This window comes from Pituophis catenifer, unplaced genomic scaffold (assembly GCF_029215685.1).
Source record: "Pituophis catenifer annectens isolate HBS135680 unplaced genomic scaffold, rPitCat1.0.hap2 SCAF_7, whole genome shotgun sequence".
Taxonomy (NCBI): Eukaryota; Metazoa; Chordata; class Lepidosauria; order Squamata; family Colubridae; genus Pituophis; species Pituophis catenifer.
This window is the reverse complement of record NW_027256887.1, coordinates 42,514,967-42,532,177: the sequence shown is the minus strand read 5'-3', so window position 1 is coordinate 42,532,177 and position 17,211 is coordinate 42,514,967. Positions and strand designations below refer to the sequence as shown.

The 17,211-nt window shown below is 38.8% G+C and overlaps 1 protein-coding gene across 2 annotated transcripts in view; it reads right to left on the bottom strand.

Moving 5' to 3' along the window:
* Positions 1 to 5,004, bottom strand: part of TBC1D30 (TBC1 domain family member 30) — a 29,213-nt gene extending 24,209 nt beyond the window's left edge. For both annotated transcript variants that reach the window (XM_070947138.1, XM_070947139.1), the window contains exon 1: positions 4,839 to 5,004. In XM_070947138.1, coding sequence (XP_070803239.1) covers positions 4,839 to 5,004 — 166 coding nt within the window. The remainder of the gene's footprint in view (positions 1 to 4,838) is intronic.
* Between the last annotated feature and the right edge of the window lie 12,207 nt (positions 5,005 to 17,211).

The window sequence follows — 17,211 nt, the reverse complement described above, 5'->3', positions numbered from 1 at the left end:
CTCTAATTTCCCTTCTCTTCCTTCATCCCTCTCTATTGCTGTATCCTTTTATGCATATGGACTACTCAGAGGGCTGAAAAAGTTATTTCTGACTGGTTCTCGCACTTTTGACCAGTCCTTGAACTTACGACTGTCCTCACATTTTACATTTTTGCCCTATCTTGTCACCATGGTGAAGAGAAGCAGTTGTGAAATGAGTGACACGGTTGTTAAGAATGCTACAATGGGCATAAATGATGACCAGTCATAAGTGCGAAGACCGGTCAAAAGTGCGAGGACCTGTCAGAAATCACTTTTTTCAGCCCTCTGGGTAGTCCCTATACACATAACCATAGCCACCAGGTCACATGACCAGCTAGCCACCCCCACCCAGTAACATGACCTCCAAGCCACACCCATAAAATAAGCCACGCCCACAGAACCGGTAGTAAAAAAATTTAGAACCCACGCCTGGTTGGGGGGTCACCACAACATGAGGAACTGTATTAAAGGGTCACGGCATTAGGAAGGTTGAGAACCACTGTTCTACATAAAGACAATATATTACACATGAAGTAAAATAATGTCATATGGTGACATTCCATTGTTGAAGCTGGAGGCTGATTGGTTGGAACAATTTGTCTAAGGGAACTCTCCCCTTGCTGGACTTCCCAGACCTGTCATCTGATGGGAGACTGATGATTAGAGCCTTACCTCTTTTCACAGACCACTGGCAGCAGCCTGTGCACTACCTATACATAGTTCTGATAAGTAGTGATGCTCTCTCCAGGATATTAATTCATCTGGGTCATATTCACACTCTGACCACATCATTGAAGCAACTCTCTTAGAGAAGCACAATGGATGAGATCTATATGGCTCACCAGCTGATCCTTTCAATCTCTGGGCAGTATCACTGAGTTGACACTAGAAGAGACTCTATATGGCTTTATGTGGCTCCTGCACTATCAGAGATACAATTGGATTTATCTACCATCTCTCAAATGTCTCACTGTCCTTCATGGCTCATCTGTCTTCATGCATGCGGCTCAAACAAGTGCTAGCTCTGAGGACATGTTCGCTCATAGCACACAAACACATACAAGCACATATAGCACTGATGTGATCACAACAGACACACATAGTTTAAACAAATGAAAAATACTATTCTTTTCCACTTGTTATACCACTGCTTCCCTAGAAGCTAAACTGTTGTTTATGTTAACAATTACTATGAGAAACTGGACTTTTACTACTGTCTATGGCATTCAAAAAAAACAAGTGGATCATTGAGACTAATGTTAAAAATGTCTATTTTTACATATGCATGAGCATTGTGCTTAAGTTTGCACACAACTGTTGTAAATGCAAAAAGTACTAATACATTCAGGTTTGATTGATTTGCTCTTTTAACGTGTACATGAACCCTGAATCTCCTGATTCCTGTTAATGTTGAGATTAAGGATATATGAAATTCATATATACAATATGTTGTGTTTCACCTTCAAAAACACTCTGAAGCTGCCACTATCAAGATAAAAGAGGATTCACAAAGTACAAAACAGATGGCTAAACTTAGCAAATAATCACTGGTGTAACTTAGTTGCCACCTTTTTTCTTTACATTTTGTTCATTGGTTTACTTGGGTATTTGTATTTTTTTATTTTGAGTGTATTTGAAAAGCAAAGAATAAATCAAGTTGTTTTTATTTTGATGTCATTATTCGTACTCTTGTACTCTGCCTGCTGCATTCTCTAGTACCTTTTTATTTATGGAGAGTTCAAAGTACATTTCAAATGCAACACACATAAATACCAATACTGTACTGATTCGTCTATAGCTTAGGTTTGTGTGCACTGTTCTTGGATTCTTCTGTGGTGTTGCCTATGCAGTGAGTATGTCATCTTCAAAGACACTCTGAAAGTTTCACAATCAATGGAAAAAAGATCATTCATACTGCACACCTTGTTGTCCACATTGCTTGCTTAGATTTGTTTTTTAGAGTTGCTGACTTCCATGTTGTTCATTTATCATTGCAGTCTGTGCATCATGCTGTATCCTTTTGAGAAAATTCAGTGTTTGCTTAAAAATACTACCTGGCCTGTTAACTTGGGGGAAGAGGGTTGCACTGTTTACATGCTTTTCTGCACTGAACATAGCAGTCCAAAACTGACTGACAGAACTTCTAGAATGTAGTATTTTGTTCAATGTTTCTCATTTTTCTATATGTCCCTAAATAATTCAAAATTTTACCCATACTTTGAAATATTAATTTTTTACATAATGTAATCAACATTACATAAATTAATACAAACAGCTGCAAAGGTACAGACTTGAATGGTCCATCAAGTCACCAGGAGTTAAGCTTGAAGAAGTCTGCCTTTAGTGCATTTGATATTGCACATTAACCAAGGAAGATGTCTCCGTTATAGAATGTCGCTGTCCAAGCAAATGGTGCTGAAATATCATCCGACACTCCTTACAAAATTATTACAGCATATTTTTGTCTCTTCTTTTTTTAAAAAAAAAACAGTTGGTCAATGGAAAGCAGCAAACATACCCAATACTTCTTCCTTTTCCTCCACAACAGCCATCCTGTGAGGAGGGCTGAGTGTTACTGGCTCAAAGTTACTCATTCAGTTTTCATGACTATGTCAGGCCTAGAACTCTCTGTCTCTGGTTTCTAGGCTCGTGCCTTAATATGTCTTATAATAAAAGTTTGACATTACTCACAATAAAATCTTAGCACTTAAATTGCATTTCATAATAAATGTATTAAATTTAAGGTGTTTTGATTACCACTCAAACCAATTTTGAGATGTTTGCATTCACAGTATCAGATTCTCCATTTAATTAAAATTCCCTCAAATTGAGTAGCATGCCAAATTTCCCCAGAAGTGTATTGTTAGAATTAGATTGTTATTAATTTCCTTAAAAGATTATTTGCAGCATATAAAAGCAATTAACAGAATCTGTAGTTCTTACTATACATCCTTAATGTCAATTAAAAAAAAAGATTTTAACAATTACTACATGCAACAAAATCTGATCAGGAATGTCAAATTATTTTGCTAAGAGATTCCAAATTAGATTAGCCTAGATTAAAGACGATATAATCGGTTACAAGTTTTGCCAATATAGAATTAAGTACTATTATAAGATCACTACTAGCAAATGAAAATATACACAAATGAATACAATGATGTCCTTTTAATTATCAACTTGATTTGCTATGTAATTCAACTACATCCAAGAAAACCAATTAACCCCAACCTCTCAATCACCTCAATAAAATATAAAATAAAATTGAGCATGTAAATAGTCTCTCTAGAGTAGTACATGCTTAAGTGATTACTGAAAATCAATTTGCTTGTATTTGGTACATGAATTTTCATCTTGCTTTCCATGCTTTCTACTTTTCACAAATATTTTCAGTAAGACAATGGATTTGTTCTACTGTTGACTTACTATATGAGTGTTTTCCAATACCCTTTGCCAAAAGTCCTTGATCTTGTACATCTAAACTACTTTCCAAATGTTTATTTATTCTTATTATAAAAATCTGTTCCCTAAAATACTGTATTTCTATAACTCTTTTCTATGTTTATACTATCTACACAAATTTGCCTCTATTTTCACTGATGCTTTATTTCTTTTATTTATGATTTACACACATAAAACACCAATACAAAATTTAAAAGTTTCTAACAAGCCAGACTTAATAATGAAAAGAAAGTACCAACTGACTTCTACAAGCTAAAGCTATTATAAAAACTTGGCAACTTTTTAAGTGATGGCCCATGTTTAATCTGGTAGACGAAGTTTGTAACTTCTTGGTCAGAGAGATATGTAATTAACTTTTCTGACAAACTGATTTAGGAGTACCAGAAGCCATGAGTGATGGTTTAACAGTGTGTGAGTTACTAACTCAATCTCTGTGTCTGAAAAGACACAAGTGCACTTGTATGGGACACTATGGAACACTAGTATAACCATCTATTGTCATTATAATGGATAGGCCATCAATCCATATAAATGAAAAACCTGTTAGGAATAAGTAAGTTGTTATGGTGAAGTAAGCAAGGTTAGCCCAATCTAAAGACCTGATCCTATGTCCAAGTCCTTAGTGATGTTTTTCAAGTAGAAAGACTTGGGGGGTTTTGTTTTTGTTTTTGAAAGCCTACATGAAAGCCTCAATTTTATTCATTTATCTTGAAATCTTCATGAAATATTTTCATTATCCAGATTGTTTAAACAACCTGAATTCTCAAGTTTCACATTTTCTTTTATATTTCATATTCATATTTCTTATTTTTTATTCTCGTTTGCTAGAAGGAAATTTTAACGTGCAATTCTAGACAACACTGTATGTTGAGTTTTGATACTGAATGATATTCTCGGAGCGATTCAAACAATATATATTGATTTGAAGCCTGCTCCTTTCCACATATAGCCCTTGGGAAATTCTGCAGCCCCGCCGCCATTTCTAGAAATCGCACGACGCTCCAGAGGCGCAATAAAGTGGCCTTTCCGCTGTTTACGGCCGCAACGACCATCAAGACGCTCCTTCACCTCCACCACCTGGCCAAGCACGCGGGGGGTTCCTAAACTATTCCCCCAATTCCGCTTGCCCGATCCCCGGAGATCAACTAGAAGCGCAGCGACTCCGGGTACTTTCCTTTCCTCCGTCCGCAATAGTCCCTTCCTCTCTGGGCCAAGAGCAAGCAGTTAAATCGTGATGCTCTTAACCCTTCAAGAAAAGCCAAACATCCCTTCCCGCCGGCCAAGGAAGCGCCCCTTTTCCGACAAAGGCAGGGAAACGCGAGAGCGCGGCCCAGACGGCCTGCGGCAGCCCTTACCCGGCTCCAAAGTGCACAGAAGGCGAGGCGCAGTTCGGGATATGCAGCTCCTTTTCTTCAAGACGTTACTCAGGATGGTGCTGACGCCGCCACCTCCGCCGGTGCTTTGCCGCTTTAAAGACCTTCCCCCTCGCCTCAGGGAACTGGTCAGTCTGTCTTGCCTCATGGGTAACCACAAGCAGGAGCCAAACGCACCATCCACTGGGGTTCCAGGGCCAGCGGTCGCGCCAGCTTCCCGCAGGTGCAGCCGGCGCTCACGACTAGTGACGCAATCCGGACCTTCGGCGTTTCTAATTCAGCAAGGTTGGGGCTGCTGGGGGAAGGGGACGAGCGATGGCGGGGGGGACGGCGGGGGGGAGCCGAGGTTTCAGAACGGAGAGAATTAGAGCAGCGGGAGCGCGACTTCGGAGAGACGGCGAAGGCGTCCAGCGGCCTCTTAGCGGGACTCCGCAGTGCAGAGGAGAGGAAAGAAAGGCGAGTCGAGGCGCGGCGCAACCCGGCAGAGAAGAAAAAAGGCCGTTCCCGCCCACCATCACAGCATCACTGACAGAAGAGCCAAGCAGCTCTTGCTTCTCTGCCGCCACCTGCCAGTAGGCGAAGCTTGCGTTAAAAATAAACCGACTCGCCGTACATTTCAACAGAAAGGCGCCGACGACAGAAAACGTTAACCGCCGTCTGAAGAGAGGTCTCCCGGCTTGCTTTCCGGGGAATTAACCAATGAAAATTAATCAGAAAGCTATAACCATGACAATCGGAAAAGGGCACCTGTCATTTGCGCATTTCTTTTATGTGGGGAAGACAAAAAGAGGGAAGAGGGAACGAATCGACTTGGATTTTAGACTGATATTAAATACCAATATCCAGAAGTAGGCTGAAGGATGCTCCTAGTTACAAGTCTAATCTGCAGAAAAGTAAAACAAAAATCACTTTCCGTGTATCTTTTCATTTCTGCTCTTAAGAATTTAGAAAATAATGACATCTATAGTATTCCATCAAAAATCTATTTACATTATTTTATGCAACACACTATATGCTAGACAGAGCTGCTTTGCAGATCAACTTAATATGCATTCGTCTATCTATATGTAACTCCCATTTACCAGTCTTTTAAAAAATATTTCTATAAACTCTATTCAGTATACTGGGTTTTTCCCACCCCCAAATAGGCAACAGAGTTCTCAAAACTGCTTCACAAAGATTAAACTATAATGTATGTGTTATGATGCACTCCTTATTTATGGCAGATATTATAGCAAAAAGATTCAAGATTGAATGGTTATGCATCAGATGGAAGAACTGATATGACTTTTACGTTTTCTAGATTTTAGATGATTTGAAACACACAAATATTGCAACTTGATATAATAAGAATTATACCGGCAATATACATGATGTAATCATGTAGGTCTCCTAATTTTATGTTAGATTACTTCCAAGTATGAACATTTAGAAACCTTTTTTGGAAATAGTAAAAAAAGATACAAGTGGGTAACCTATACCCATATATGGTCTTCCTGGTTGTTTGGCTAAGTTTCAAACAATCCTCTGAAAAATATAATTTTGGTATTTGGATCATAATTATTTCAGTTTCTGGCTGTTTTAAAAGAACAGTTGAATGTCAAAAAGATTAAAAAATGAATGGGTGTCTCTGACTTCCTACTATGGCCTGATTTTGCTTACTTCAGCCACTCAGCAGATGGCCCTCAACATAGTAGTGTTCTTGAAATATGGACTTCAAAAGAAAAAAAAAAGGTTCATATCTGATAGCATGTATGCAATAAAGAAGCTTGTAGAAGTTTTCTGTATTGCTCTTACACAACATAGAGAATAGATTGAGAAAATGTGAACAATGCTGTAGCATAGAGTAGGAATTTAGGTTACATTTATAACTGCTGCAAAAGAAAATCTGAAATCACTTCTTTAAAATCCTTTTTCTTTGAATTTTGCAATTTTCTATTTATTAGAGAAAGAGAAACTAGGAGATGGTGAGTTCTAACCCTGCCTAGTCATGAAAGCCAGCTGGGTGACTTTGGACCAGTCAAGCGAAGCGTGTGCATGAAGCGAACTGGTGGTAACACTGGTTGAAACCCACCACTTACAACTGTTGCTCATTCCCAGTGTCATTTGATCAAAATTCAGGCACTCTGCAACTAACATGTGTTTATGATGGTTGCAGCATCCTGGGGTCATGTGATTACCATTTGAGATCTTCCCAGTCAGCTTCCAATAGCAAATTGGCGAGCTGGATTCCCTTAGTAGATTCAATGAGGCGAGCTGGATTCCCTTAGTAACCTCATGATTCACTTAACTACAGTGATTTGCCTACAACCATGGAAAAAAGGTCATAAAATCGGCACAACAACTGCCTTGCTTAGCAATGGAAATTCTGTCCCAATTGTGGTCGTACATCAAGGACTACCTAGTTAACTTTAACACATTTGCAGTGTATATCATGTCCTATGATCTCATGTTGACTTTTTTCAGTCACATAATTATGCTTAGCAGTTGATTGCTAACTGCATTTTAAAACCTTGGTGGGCAACTAAATCAGTTCCAGCAGATCTGTCAAATGGAAAGATATATACTGCTCAAAAAAATAAAGGGAATACAAGCAGAAGACATCCAAGATCTGAATGAATGAAATAGCCTTATTAAATACTTTGTTCTTTACATACAGTAGTTTATAAACTACTGTATGTAAAGAACAAAGTATACACTGCTCAAACAACTAAGGGGAACACAAAACTACTGTATGTAACAAACAAAGTATTTAATAAGGCTATTTCATTCATTCAGATCTCAGATGTCTTCTGCTTGTGTTCCCTTTATTTTTTTGAGCAGTGTATAATACCCAGGCCAACAAAAGAAGCAGTGCTATAATATATTTACAAAAGAAAAGTCTCCTAGATAAAAACTCAAAATATTTTTCAATACAGTATTAACAGCAAGAGTTCAAAGAGTTCAGCATAATTTTATCCTTGAATTGGTTAATACTACCACACATAGTATTAAGAAATTCACACATGTAAACTATTTGTAAACAAGACAACTCCAAGAAACCTTAAGCTAATGAAACAGCATTACCTTAATACAGAATAAAGCGATAAAGACTACAGATTACATTATTAGCCTATTGAGATAGAACTGAGGAAAACCAGTTAGTTTAAGGCAATACTGAATCAAAGGTATGCATTATTGTAGCAAAGCATTTTATTTACCAAGGTATGTTTATATCCCAAATATCTTAAACTTTACAATTGAAAAAATACAGTAAAATCTGTTTAGTAAAATCTAAACCTTAAACTGATACCCACTGTTATGCCAACATTTGTACCAAAACATTCCACATTCAAGATAGCATCACCAAAGTTTAGCCCAATCTTTTTACAACCAAGTTGTGTACTCCATCTGACTATACAAATTTCAGAAATGGAAAGTATACACAAGCTCCTTTGGCAGATCTTAAGACTATAGTAGACACAAAGGAGGAAAGTACAATATTGGATCTTATTAAAAACAACATAATGCGACAAGGTTCCATTCCATAATGCAACACGTTTCATGTCAAAGCAAATGTAATACATCCATTCAAATGTGCCTCTTACTGTGAGCAGATAAGTATTAGTCAATGCTATGATAATTCTAAATATTAAACCAGATATTCCCCAGTCTAGGCAATGGTTCATATGGAAAACAGATCAGAGACTGAATGAGCTACATTATGGCTTTGTAATGGTGAACCCAGGATTGATTCTTGCTACCACAATTTTAAATTCTAATACATGTAGTTCTTGTTCAGTGACCATTCATTCAGCAATCATTCAGTTATCACAGCATTGAACAAGGAGATTTATGAATTATTCTTGTATTTGTGGGTGTTACCGTGCCCCTGCAGTCATGTGATGATTCAAGTGTTTGGTAACCAGCTTGCAATTACAACATCACAGCATCCCATGGTCATGTGGTCTTCCTTTACAACCTTCACTACAGGCTTCCAACAAGCTAAGTCAATGGGGAAGCCTGTCAGATGTCACAAATGGCAATCACATGACTTTGTACTTAATGACTGCAACTGGAACTGCTGGAACTGCTATTATAGGTCTGTGCGGTCACGTCACATCATGCTTTGTGGCCATGTTGTTTTAGCAATGAAATTCCTGGTCCCAATTACCACTGTTACCCAGAGACAACTGTAGCAATTCATTGTCTTTGCTGCAAAGAGTGTAGGCATGGCAATTTTGTTTATCTCCATGTTACATAGATACACTCTAAGGCCCATATATTAACCTTATCTTCTCAAAAGTGGATGAGCTCCCTTAGACTATAGCCTATAAAGGAAACTTTAAATAAACTAGCCAACTTCTTTTGACAATGTTGAACCTAAACAAGAGGGTTCAGCACAATACCCCAATGTAAACGTTGCCCTTTAGTACTTCTATTCTGATATTGCATGCAAGTATATAAGAGACAGTGTTTGCATTGTGGTGTTTTAGCCCATATGTTATCACTTTGAGGAAATCTTGGGTTGCTGCAGATGTCCCCAATTTTAAATGATACTTTTTTATCATTTTTTTCTATTCTTGGACAGTAAGGATAAAAGCTGTGGAATCTTTAGCTATATACATGCTGAGTGCAAAGGACAGGGCACCAAGTAAAGGTATCTCTCTAGAAGATAAGTGGTGGCAACAATAATAATAATTACCAAGCTGCATACCAGGGCAAGTAGGCAAGGCTATGGTGCATAAAATTCAGGGGACTTTAGGAAGAAGAGAGTTGAGTTTTTCTACTGTTTGTCCTTTGGGCTCAGCCCTGCTGCTACATGTAAACTGACCATCTGTCCGCAGATCACCAAGTTTGCTCCATGGCCAAATAAGGTCTTGAACCTGGAGCTCCCCCCTCCCATTCCAATAATTAAATATGGGTCCACATTGAGGAATAATGCCTTCTTGCAGTGGTATTAAAAATAATGTTGAGGTGAGTTTAATTATTATTTTCACATTCACAAATGTGTCTGTGTGTTTATAAATTTTGGCAGACATTCAGGTTTATAAATATAGCTGAGTTTTGCAGTTTTGTTTGGATAATTTATTTCCTGCTTTAAGCAAAATATTGCATTCATACTATTTTCAGAATTGATACTGCAAAACATCACAGGAAATCATGCAAAAATACCATTGCCATGCTAGTTGATTTTTATTTTCAGGCTAGTTATTTTGCCAAAGCAAAAAAAAAACCTCTAGCTATGCTTAGTCTACATCTCTGAAGTATGATCCAAACTTATATTTAAAGAATCTGTGGTGTAACCTGCAACCTATGCATGTTTCCCAGAATAAACTTTCTTTAACAGAGTGGCTCTTACTTCCAAGGAACCATGTTTTAGGTCCAGGATTACCGTATTTTTCGGAGTATAAAACGCACCGGAGTATAAGACACACCTATCTTTTTTGGTGAGGAAAAGAAGAAAAAAAAATCTCCCTCTGCCTCTGAGCAATTTTGCCTGGTTATAGCAAACAGCCTGCTTTACTTTCATTTTCAGCATAGCTTGATTAGCACAAGGGGAAAAAAAAATCTGCTCCAGCAATTTACCTTTTTGCAGCAAGCATCAGAACCCTGTGCAAAACAGCTGAGAGCAAATCAGCTGAGAGTCGGGAGGCTGATCCAATCAACTTGTGCTAATTAGCTGTGCTGAAGCTGAAAGGAGCTGTCTTTTCTTGCTGTTTGCTTGCAAGGAGGTAACTGCTACGAGGCAGAGGCCAAAGGGTGGGGGCCAGAGGGTGGGCGTGGCTACATTCGGTGTATACGACGCACCTAAATTTTCACCCCCTTTTAGGGGGGAAAAGGTGCGTCTTATACTCCGAAAAATACAGTATATTATACAAAATTCTAATCAGCTACTAAAATCAAATAGTAGAAATTTCTAATCTCGTACCCCTTAAAATCAGAACTGGAAGATCATTAAAAATTCTACATTTAACATGGATAGTTGCATGCACCAGTTCATTTTAGTGCAGTTCAAACTAGTTTATGTACTGTACCTGTGGATAGCACATTGCCATGCTGCATGTTAATGAAAAAGACACAAGACAGTTAGCTTTAAAACATTTATGAGAATAACTTGTGTGACATACATTACTGTAGTAGAGTTTGTAATCATGATTAGGTATATTTTCCAATAAAGTGTTTCTAAAATTGAAGAAATTATAATTGAATTCCTGTTTCCTTGAAACTAAGGACACTGGCCTTCATGCTGACAATGGATTTACTACTTGGAAAATATGTGCTGCATGGAGCCTTGAACTTTTGTTATATAAAAATCAGGACTCATGAATTTGAACAAATATATTGTTACAATCAGAGCTTTTAGTTCTAAAATACTACTATATTAAAACCTTTACCAATAATATCCTGCAATTCTATGTGATAAATCCTTAGAAAGTTTAACTCAAAATATGATTTTCTTATCCACATTACTACAGAAAGTTTATAGAAATATATTTTTCTTGTCCTGAAAAGCATTTTGAAAATGCAACAGTAGCATAATATTTGGAATAAAATTATAATATTTCTGGATTAACATAAATAGTACTTACGTCGTTTGGGGGAAACTGCCTGTAAACAGGCTGTTACAATATCACAGTTCCTCTGGACTTTATGTAAAAGTCTGTCCTTTTGTTTCAGAAGGCGAAGCAGTTTGGCTGACTGAACACAAATTCTATAATTCAACTCCAGTATTATTGTTGTCAGTTCACTAGTATCTGTCAAGAAAAGAAAAAAGGGCCAAAGGATGCAATCTGCAACTTTAAAATCTATTTTCCTCTTTGATAATCAGTATGATTTTCTTCAAAAGGGTCTTATCCCTCTAGATACCCTTGGTAAAATTCTTAGCATGATTGTAAGGTAATATATACTACAAAGTCTTATAAAAGAATACTGTAGGAAAATGATAGGCATCAATGTTATTATTTGGAATCACGGCCATCATTAATTAAAACCACATCCAAATTCTCCATATAACTTTGAACCAGGGGTGAAATGCTCCTGGTTTGGACCGGATCACCCGATCCGGTAGCGATGGCGGGTGGTGGTTCGGAGAACCAGTAGCAAAAATCCCTGCACCCCCCCTCCATGCCCAGCCGAGCCACACGATCATCAGAGGCTGTTCTTTTTTACTTTTTAAAGCATTTTTTCTACAACCTCTTCAGCCAAAAAAATGCTTTTAAAAGTTAAAAAAAAGCCTCTGATGACCGCACGGCTCAGCTGGGATCGTCAGAGGCTTTTAAAAGCATTTTTTCTACAACCTCTTAAGGTTGTAGAAAAAATGCTTTTAAAAGTAAAAAAAAGTTGGCCACGCCCACCCAGTCACATTACCCACCACCACCAAGCCACACCCACAGAACCGGTAGTAACAAATTTTAGATTTCAGCCCTGCTTTGAACATATTCTTTAACTTGGGACATGCATGGTTCATTACTGAAATATTAGTAAGAAGGAAACTATAGAGATAGTAAACTATTTGATGAGTTTAACTGAAACAACCAGAAATGAATAAACCTATTTATTATTGGCATTCAATACATTTTAGAGGATCTGAATTTTACCAATAATTATTTAATTAAAATGTTTAAAATTTTTAGAACAACTGCATGGATTTCAAATACTTTTACTCCAAAATAGGTATGTATAGAATTGAACCTTAATCTGTCAATTTGATTTTACTATAGACTGAATTTGAAATTTTCAAATATAAAATTCTAATTTAAGTTTTCTTTATATAGTGACATCATATGGAATCAAAATAATTCATAGCAATCTTAATTTGCCATTAGATTTAGACAAAATAAAACACTGATACTCTTATCGAATTCTAGGTAATTAAATAAAATTGTACTCAAAACCTTTTTTTAAAATCTTCCATGCACTCACAAGGCACCCTCTAGTGGACAAAAACAGACATTAAACTGATATTTTAAGTTCGCAGTTGGTGACCATTCATGAAATTACTGTAGTTAAAACAAATGAGAGGTTTTATCACTAATAAGTAACTGTAGATAATAGACATACTAAATCAGATATCAAACTGTCATTCATTAACAAAACCCAACACTTTATTTAAAAAAAAATCAGTAGCAACAGACACAGCAAAAATCTACCAGGGAAAAAGAATATTTTCTACACCTAACAAAAATTATAGCACAAACTTTACTGTAAAGATACTTTAAAGGTTCAGTTCTGAGTTATACACTAATGAAGTTTAGTTTAGTTTAGTTTATTTGATTTGTATACCGCCCTACACCCGAAGGACTCAGGGCGGTGAACAGCCAACAATAAAATACATAGATACAAAAAATTTAAAAACCAGATAAAATCAAATTAAATCATTTTGGCCCAGACAGATTAAAACACCCCAATAATTTAAAAACAGATTAAAATTTACATATTTAAAAAAGGGAAGAGATTAGGCCAAGCTCGCCTGATGGAATAAAAAGGTCTTCACAGCGCGGCGGAAGGTGCGCAGATCCGGGATCCTCCATATCTCCGGGGGGAGCTCATTCCAGATGGTAGGTGCCCCCACAGAGAAGGCTCTCCCCCTAGGGGCCGCCAGTCGACACTGTTTGGCTGACGGCACCCGGATGAGTCCCTCTCTATGGGAGCGTACTGGCCGGTGGGAGGCTATTAGTGGTAGTAGGCGGTCCCGTAGATAACCAGGTCCTAAGCCATGGAGCGCTTTAAAGGTGGTAACCAAAACCTTGAAGCGCACCCGGAAGACCACCGGGAGCCAGTGCAGCTCGCGCAGGAGAGGCGTTACATGGGAGCGCCATGTCGCTCCCATTACCACCCGCGTGGCCGCACTCTGCGCCAGTTGGAGCCTCCAGGTGCTCCTCAAGGGGAGCCCCATGTAGAGAGCGTTGCAATAGTCCAGGCGGGAGGTGACGAGGGCATGAGTGACCGTGCGTAACGAGTCCCGATCCAGAAAGGGACGCAACTGGCGAATCAGGCGAACCTGATGAAAAATCCTCCCGGTCAGGGCCGTCAAGTGCTCTTCTAAAGACAGCCGTGAATCCAGGAGAACACCCAAGTTGCGAGCCCTCTCCGTGGGGGCCAATGATTCGCCCCCAATAGTCAGTATGTTAAATAGCAAGAGGCTAACAGCCAAGCACTACTTTTAGACAGGCTTTCTATGCAATTGGAATTAACACCAGAGAAAATTTTAGTTCAAATATGAGTGATCACACACACGTCTATCTGGCGGCTGATAATTCTTATCCTTTATAAAGTATCTTTTCAGCTTTCACATGGGCCATCTTGGTGATCCTTGTAAACATTTTGTTAGGTCACCATGTTATTATTGCAGACAACTAACAAAATGAAATCCTATAAGAAACAAGAATGGAAAATCTTGCTTTGACTGACATATGTCTCAATTAACTGAAACACTTTCTTCAAATAAGAGGATCAGGGCAAATAAAGAAGCAGAATCAAGGTTTAAAGGGTTTTCATTTTTGTAATCCTCAAAACATTAGACTCTGCTTTTCATTACCTTTCATCTCAGACTGAATTCCTACAGCCCTGCCATAAATTCACAACCAGGACTGGGCATTTACCTATATTTTAATGGAGCTCTGTTTATCATAATCCCGATCGCTTCATTTTTATCTTTTCTCCGCCAACTTGCTTGCCCTGCTTTTAACTCCCAGAAAGACCATCCAGCGCAGACCGAGTCCAGCTCGTCTCTCAGACAGAGAAGCCAGCCCCCTGGTTCGTATCGGCTGGGGGACGACAGGACGACACGGGGCCCAGTGGAGGGGAAACCTTGGAGGCATCCTCGGTCCGCTTTACCTTTCTGAGCCAGGTACTTCCTCTGGTGCCGCTGACCCGAGTTCAGCTGCAGCTCCTGCAGGATGCGGGATTCAGCGCTGCTGCCTCTCCCCCCGGGGAAGGCGTCGGAGCCGGCGGACGCCTCCGTGGAACTGTCTACGCTGTCGCGGTGGCGAACGCGGGCCACGCTGTAGAGCTCGGTTAGCAGCCCACTCACCAGAGAGGAGGCGCGGCTGGCCCTTCTGCTCCGGCCGGGCTCCTGATCCGCTTCTTCGTCCTCCACCAGGCTGCCCGCGTTGCTGCTTACTCTGCTCCGAGCAGGCAGCTCCGCAACGCATCTGCCCGTTTCTGCTCCAGCGCCCTCCCTGTCGTCGCCCAAGTCGACCTCCGAGAGCTCCATTGGGCTCTTTCTCCGCGCCTCGGGCGCAGCGGCTGCAGAGCGCCGCTACTAAGAGAAGGGGATGAGCAACGCTTTCGCCGCCTGAACAGTTCTCAGGCCAGAGTTCCGGGTTTGTCCCATTCTCCACGAAACGGAGGTGGAAGAGGAAGGGAAAGCCCTTCTGCTCAACGGAGGACCTGCGCCGGCAGAGCGTCACATCGCTCCCAGCCTCTATTAGACTGCGACACTGTCGGCTTGCATTCCTCACCCCTCTAACAGGTAACCAATCCCCGCTCTGCACCTGTTGCCAGGAGCCAATCAGCTCACTTCGAATCACCGGTCCTTTGCTAATTTCAAAGGGAGCCTCCAGCTGCAGTAGATGGGATTGGCCGGTTTTGCATTAACCAGTTTGAACTTTATCTATTCTAGAAAAGTGATCCAGATTTCACACTGAAACTGGTACAGGTAGCAAAAACAAATGATTATATTTCAGCTAATAGCTGTGGCTGACCTGCATAGTTTTCCATTTTGGAAAGGAAAAGCTATACACCATTAAAAAGTGAATGGACAGCAAAACAGTAATTTTCTTTGCACAACATAAGCCAAGGTTAATTTAACAATTATTTACTTAATGAATGCAACTTCTCTGGATACATGCAACAAGTTTGGTTAAATTTGATTGGCCTAAAGTCACCCAGCTGATTTTCATACCTAAAGCAGGACTAGAATTCAGTTTCCTAGTTTATAGTCTGGTGTCTTAACCACTAGATCAAACTGGTTCTGTGATTGGCCAAATTATAATGCAACTCACTGTGTATATCCAGCCAGTGTGATAGTTTGGTTTGATGTGTTGTCTAAATTCAGATTATCAAGTTTATCCTGAGTAAATTAATAAAGGATAAGCACATGGTAGAAGCATGTGCTTCTATAGCCACTGCCATAAACTAAACCATAAACATAGGGAAGCTTCATGCCAGCTAAACATAACCATACTAGGTAAAACATTTTAATATGTGCAGAAAACTTATTTCTGCAGGCCAGAAGTATAGTATCCGACCTGTGATACTTAATTTAAACACAGTATCTCGACCCAACATTTAAAAATTGTGTGACATACTGGATCATTAAGTGACTAATATTTGGCTAATGTGTGGATAAAGCATCTCATATATACATTGAAGTTAAAAACAAGCATCACTTAAAAGTCTGGATCATAATTTTATTTGTTTCATGGCAAGATAACACCTCACTTTTCATGCAATTTCTACTTCACCCTCAGTTTAAGGCTGGATTCACAAAATGCATTGAATCCCAGATTAGACCTCTTAACCTAGTGGGTTGTGTTCAGTGTGTTATGCAGACTTTAAAGAACTGGACAGAACAAACTATAGTTAACCAGAATTAGCTATCATACAAATACAGCCTAAGAGTTATACTCCAAGCATACATTTTGATTGGAAGAATAACAGACCAGGAAACCTACATTTATGACTGATTCTTTTCATGGCTGCATTAAGCTCATTAAATAAAGAATGCCTAAAAGCTATAGAACTTATTTGCAATTTATAGGACTGCAATTACTTGAAGTATACAAAATTCTCCATTCTGGGTGGGTACTTCTAGCTATAAGAAATACACTGGTTACATAATGAAACTTTTGCTGTTTGGCAACATTCAAGATAATTTAGCATGGAACTGCTATTATTAAACTAAAATAAACTGAATATTTACATAACATTTTAAAAATGTTTTTCTTATAAGTACTTTTCTCCATGCTTTTTTTTTAAGTTCTAGGGAAAACAGAACCTGTTGGATAGGCTCCTATTTGATGACTCAAAATCTGCTTCTTCCTAAGAACAGACGTGATAAAATATTTATAGAAGGCTATTAAGGGCAAACTACAATATTTTACAGATTTCCTCCCCATAAAATACAGAAGCATTAATCATGATTTAAATTTTAATGCTCTCCCAAATAATTCTTGCAATCATATGTCCAGGCCACTGGAAAACCGCCTCCCCTTTTTAACTTTGTGCTAAAAGACTGTTTCAAGGTCAAATTTCAGTTTCTTCTGTTTTATTTTCAATCTGAGAGGCAGAAAGATTTAACATACAGTATCATACTTTGTGCACAGTATGGATAGCATTTAAATCAGTTTATAAATAGAATTCCTAAAGA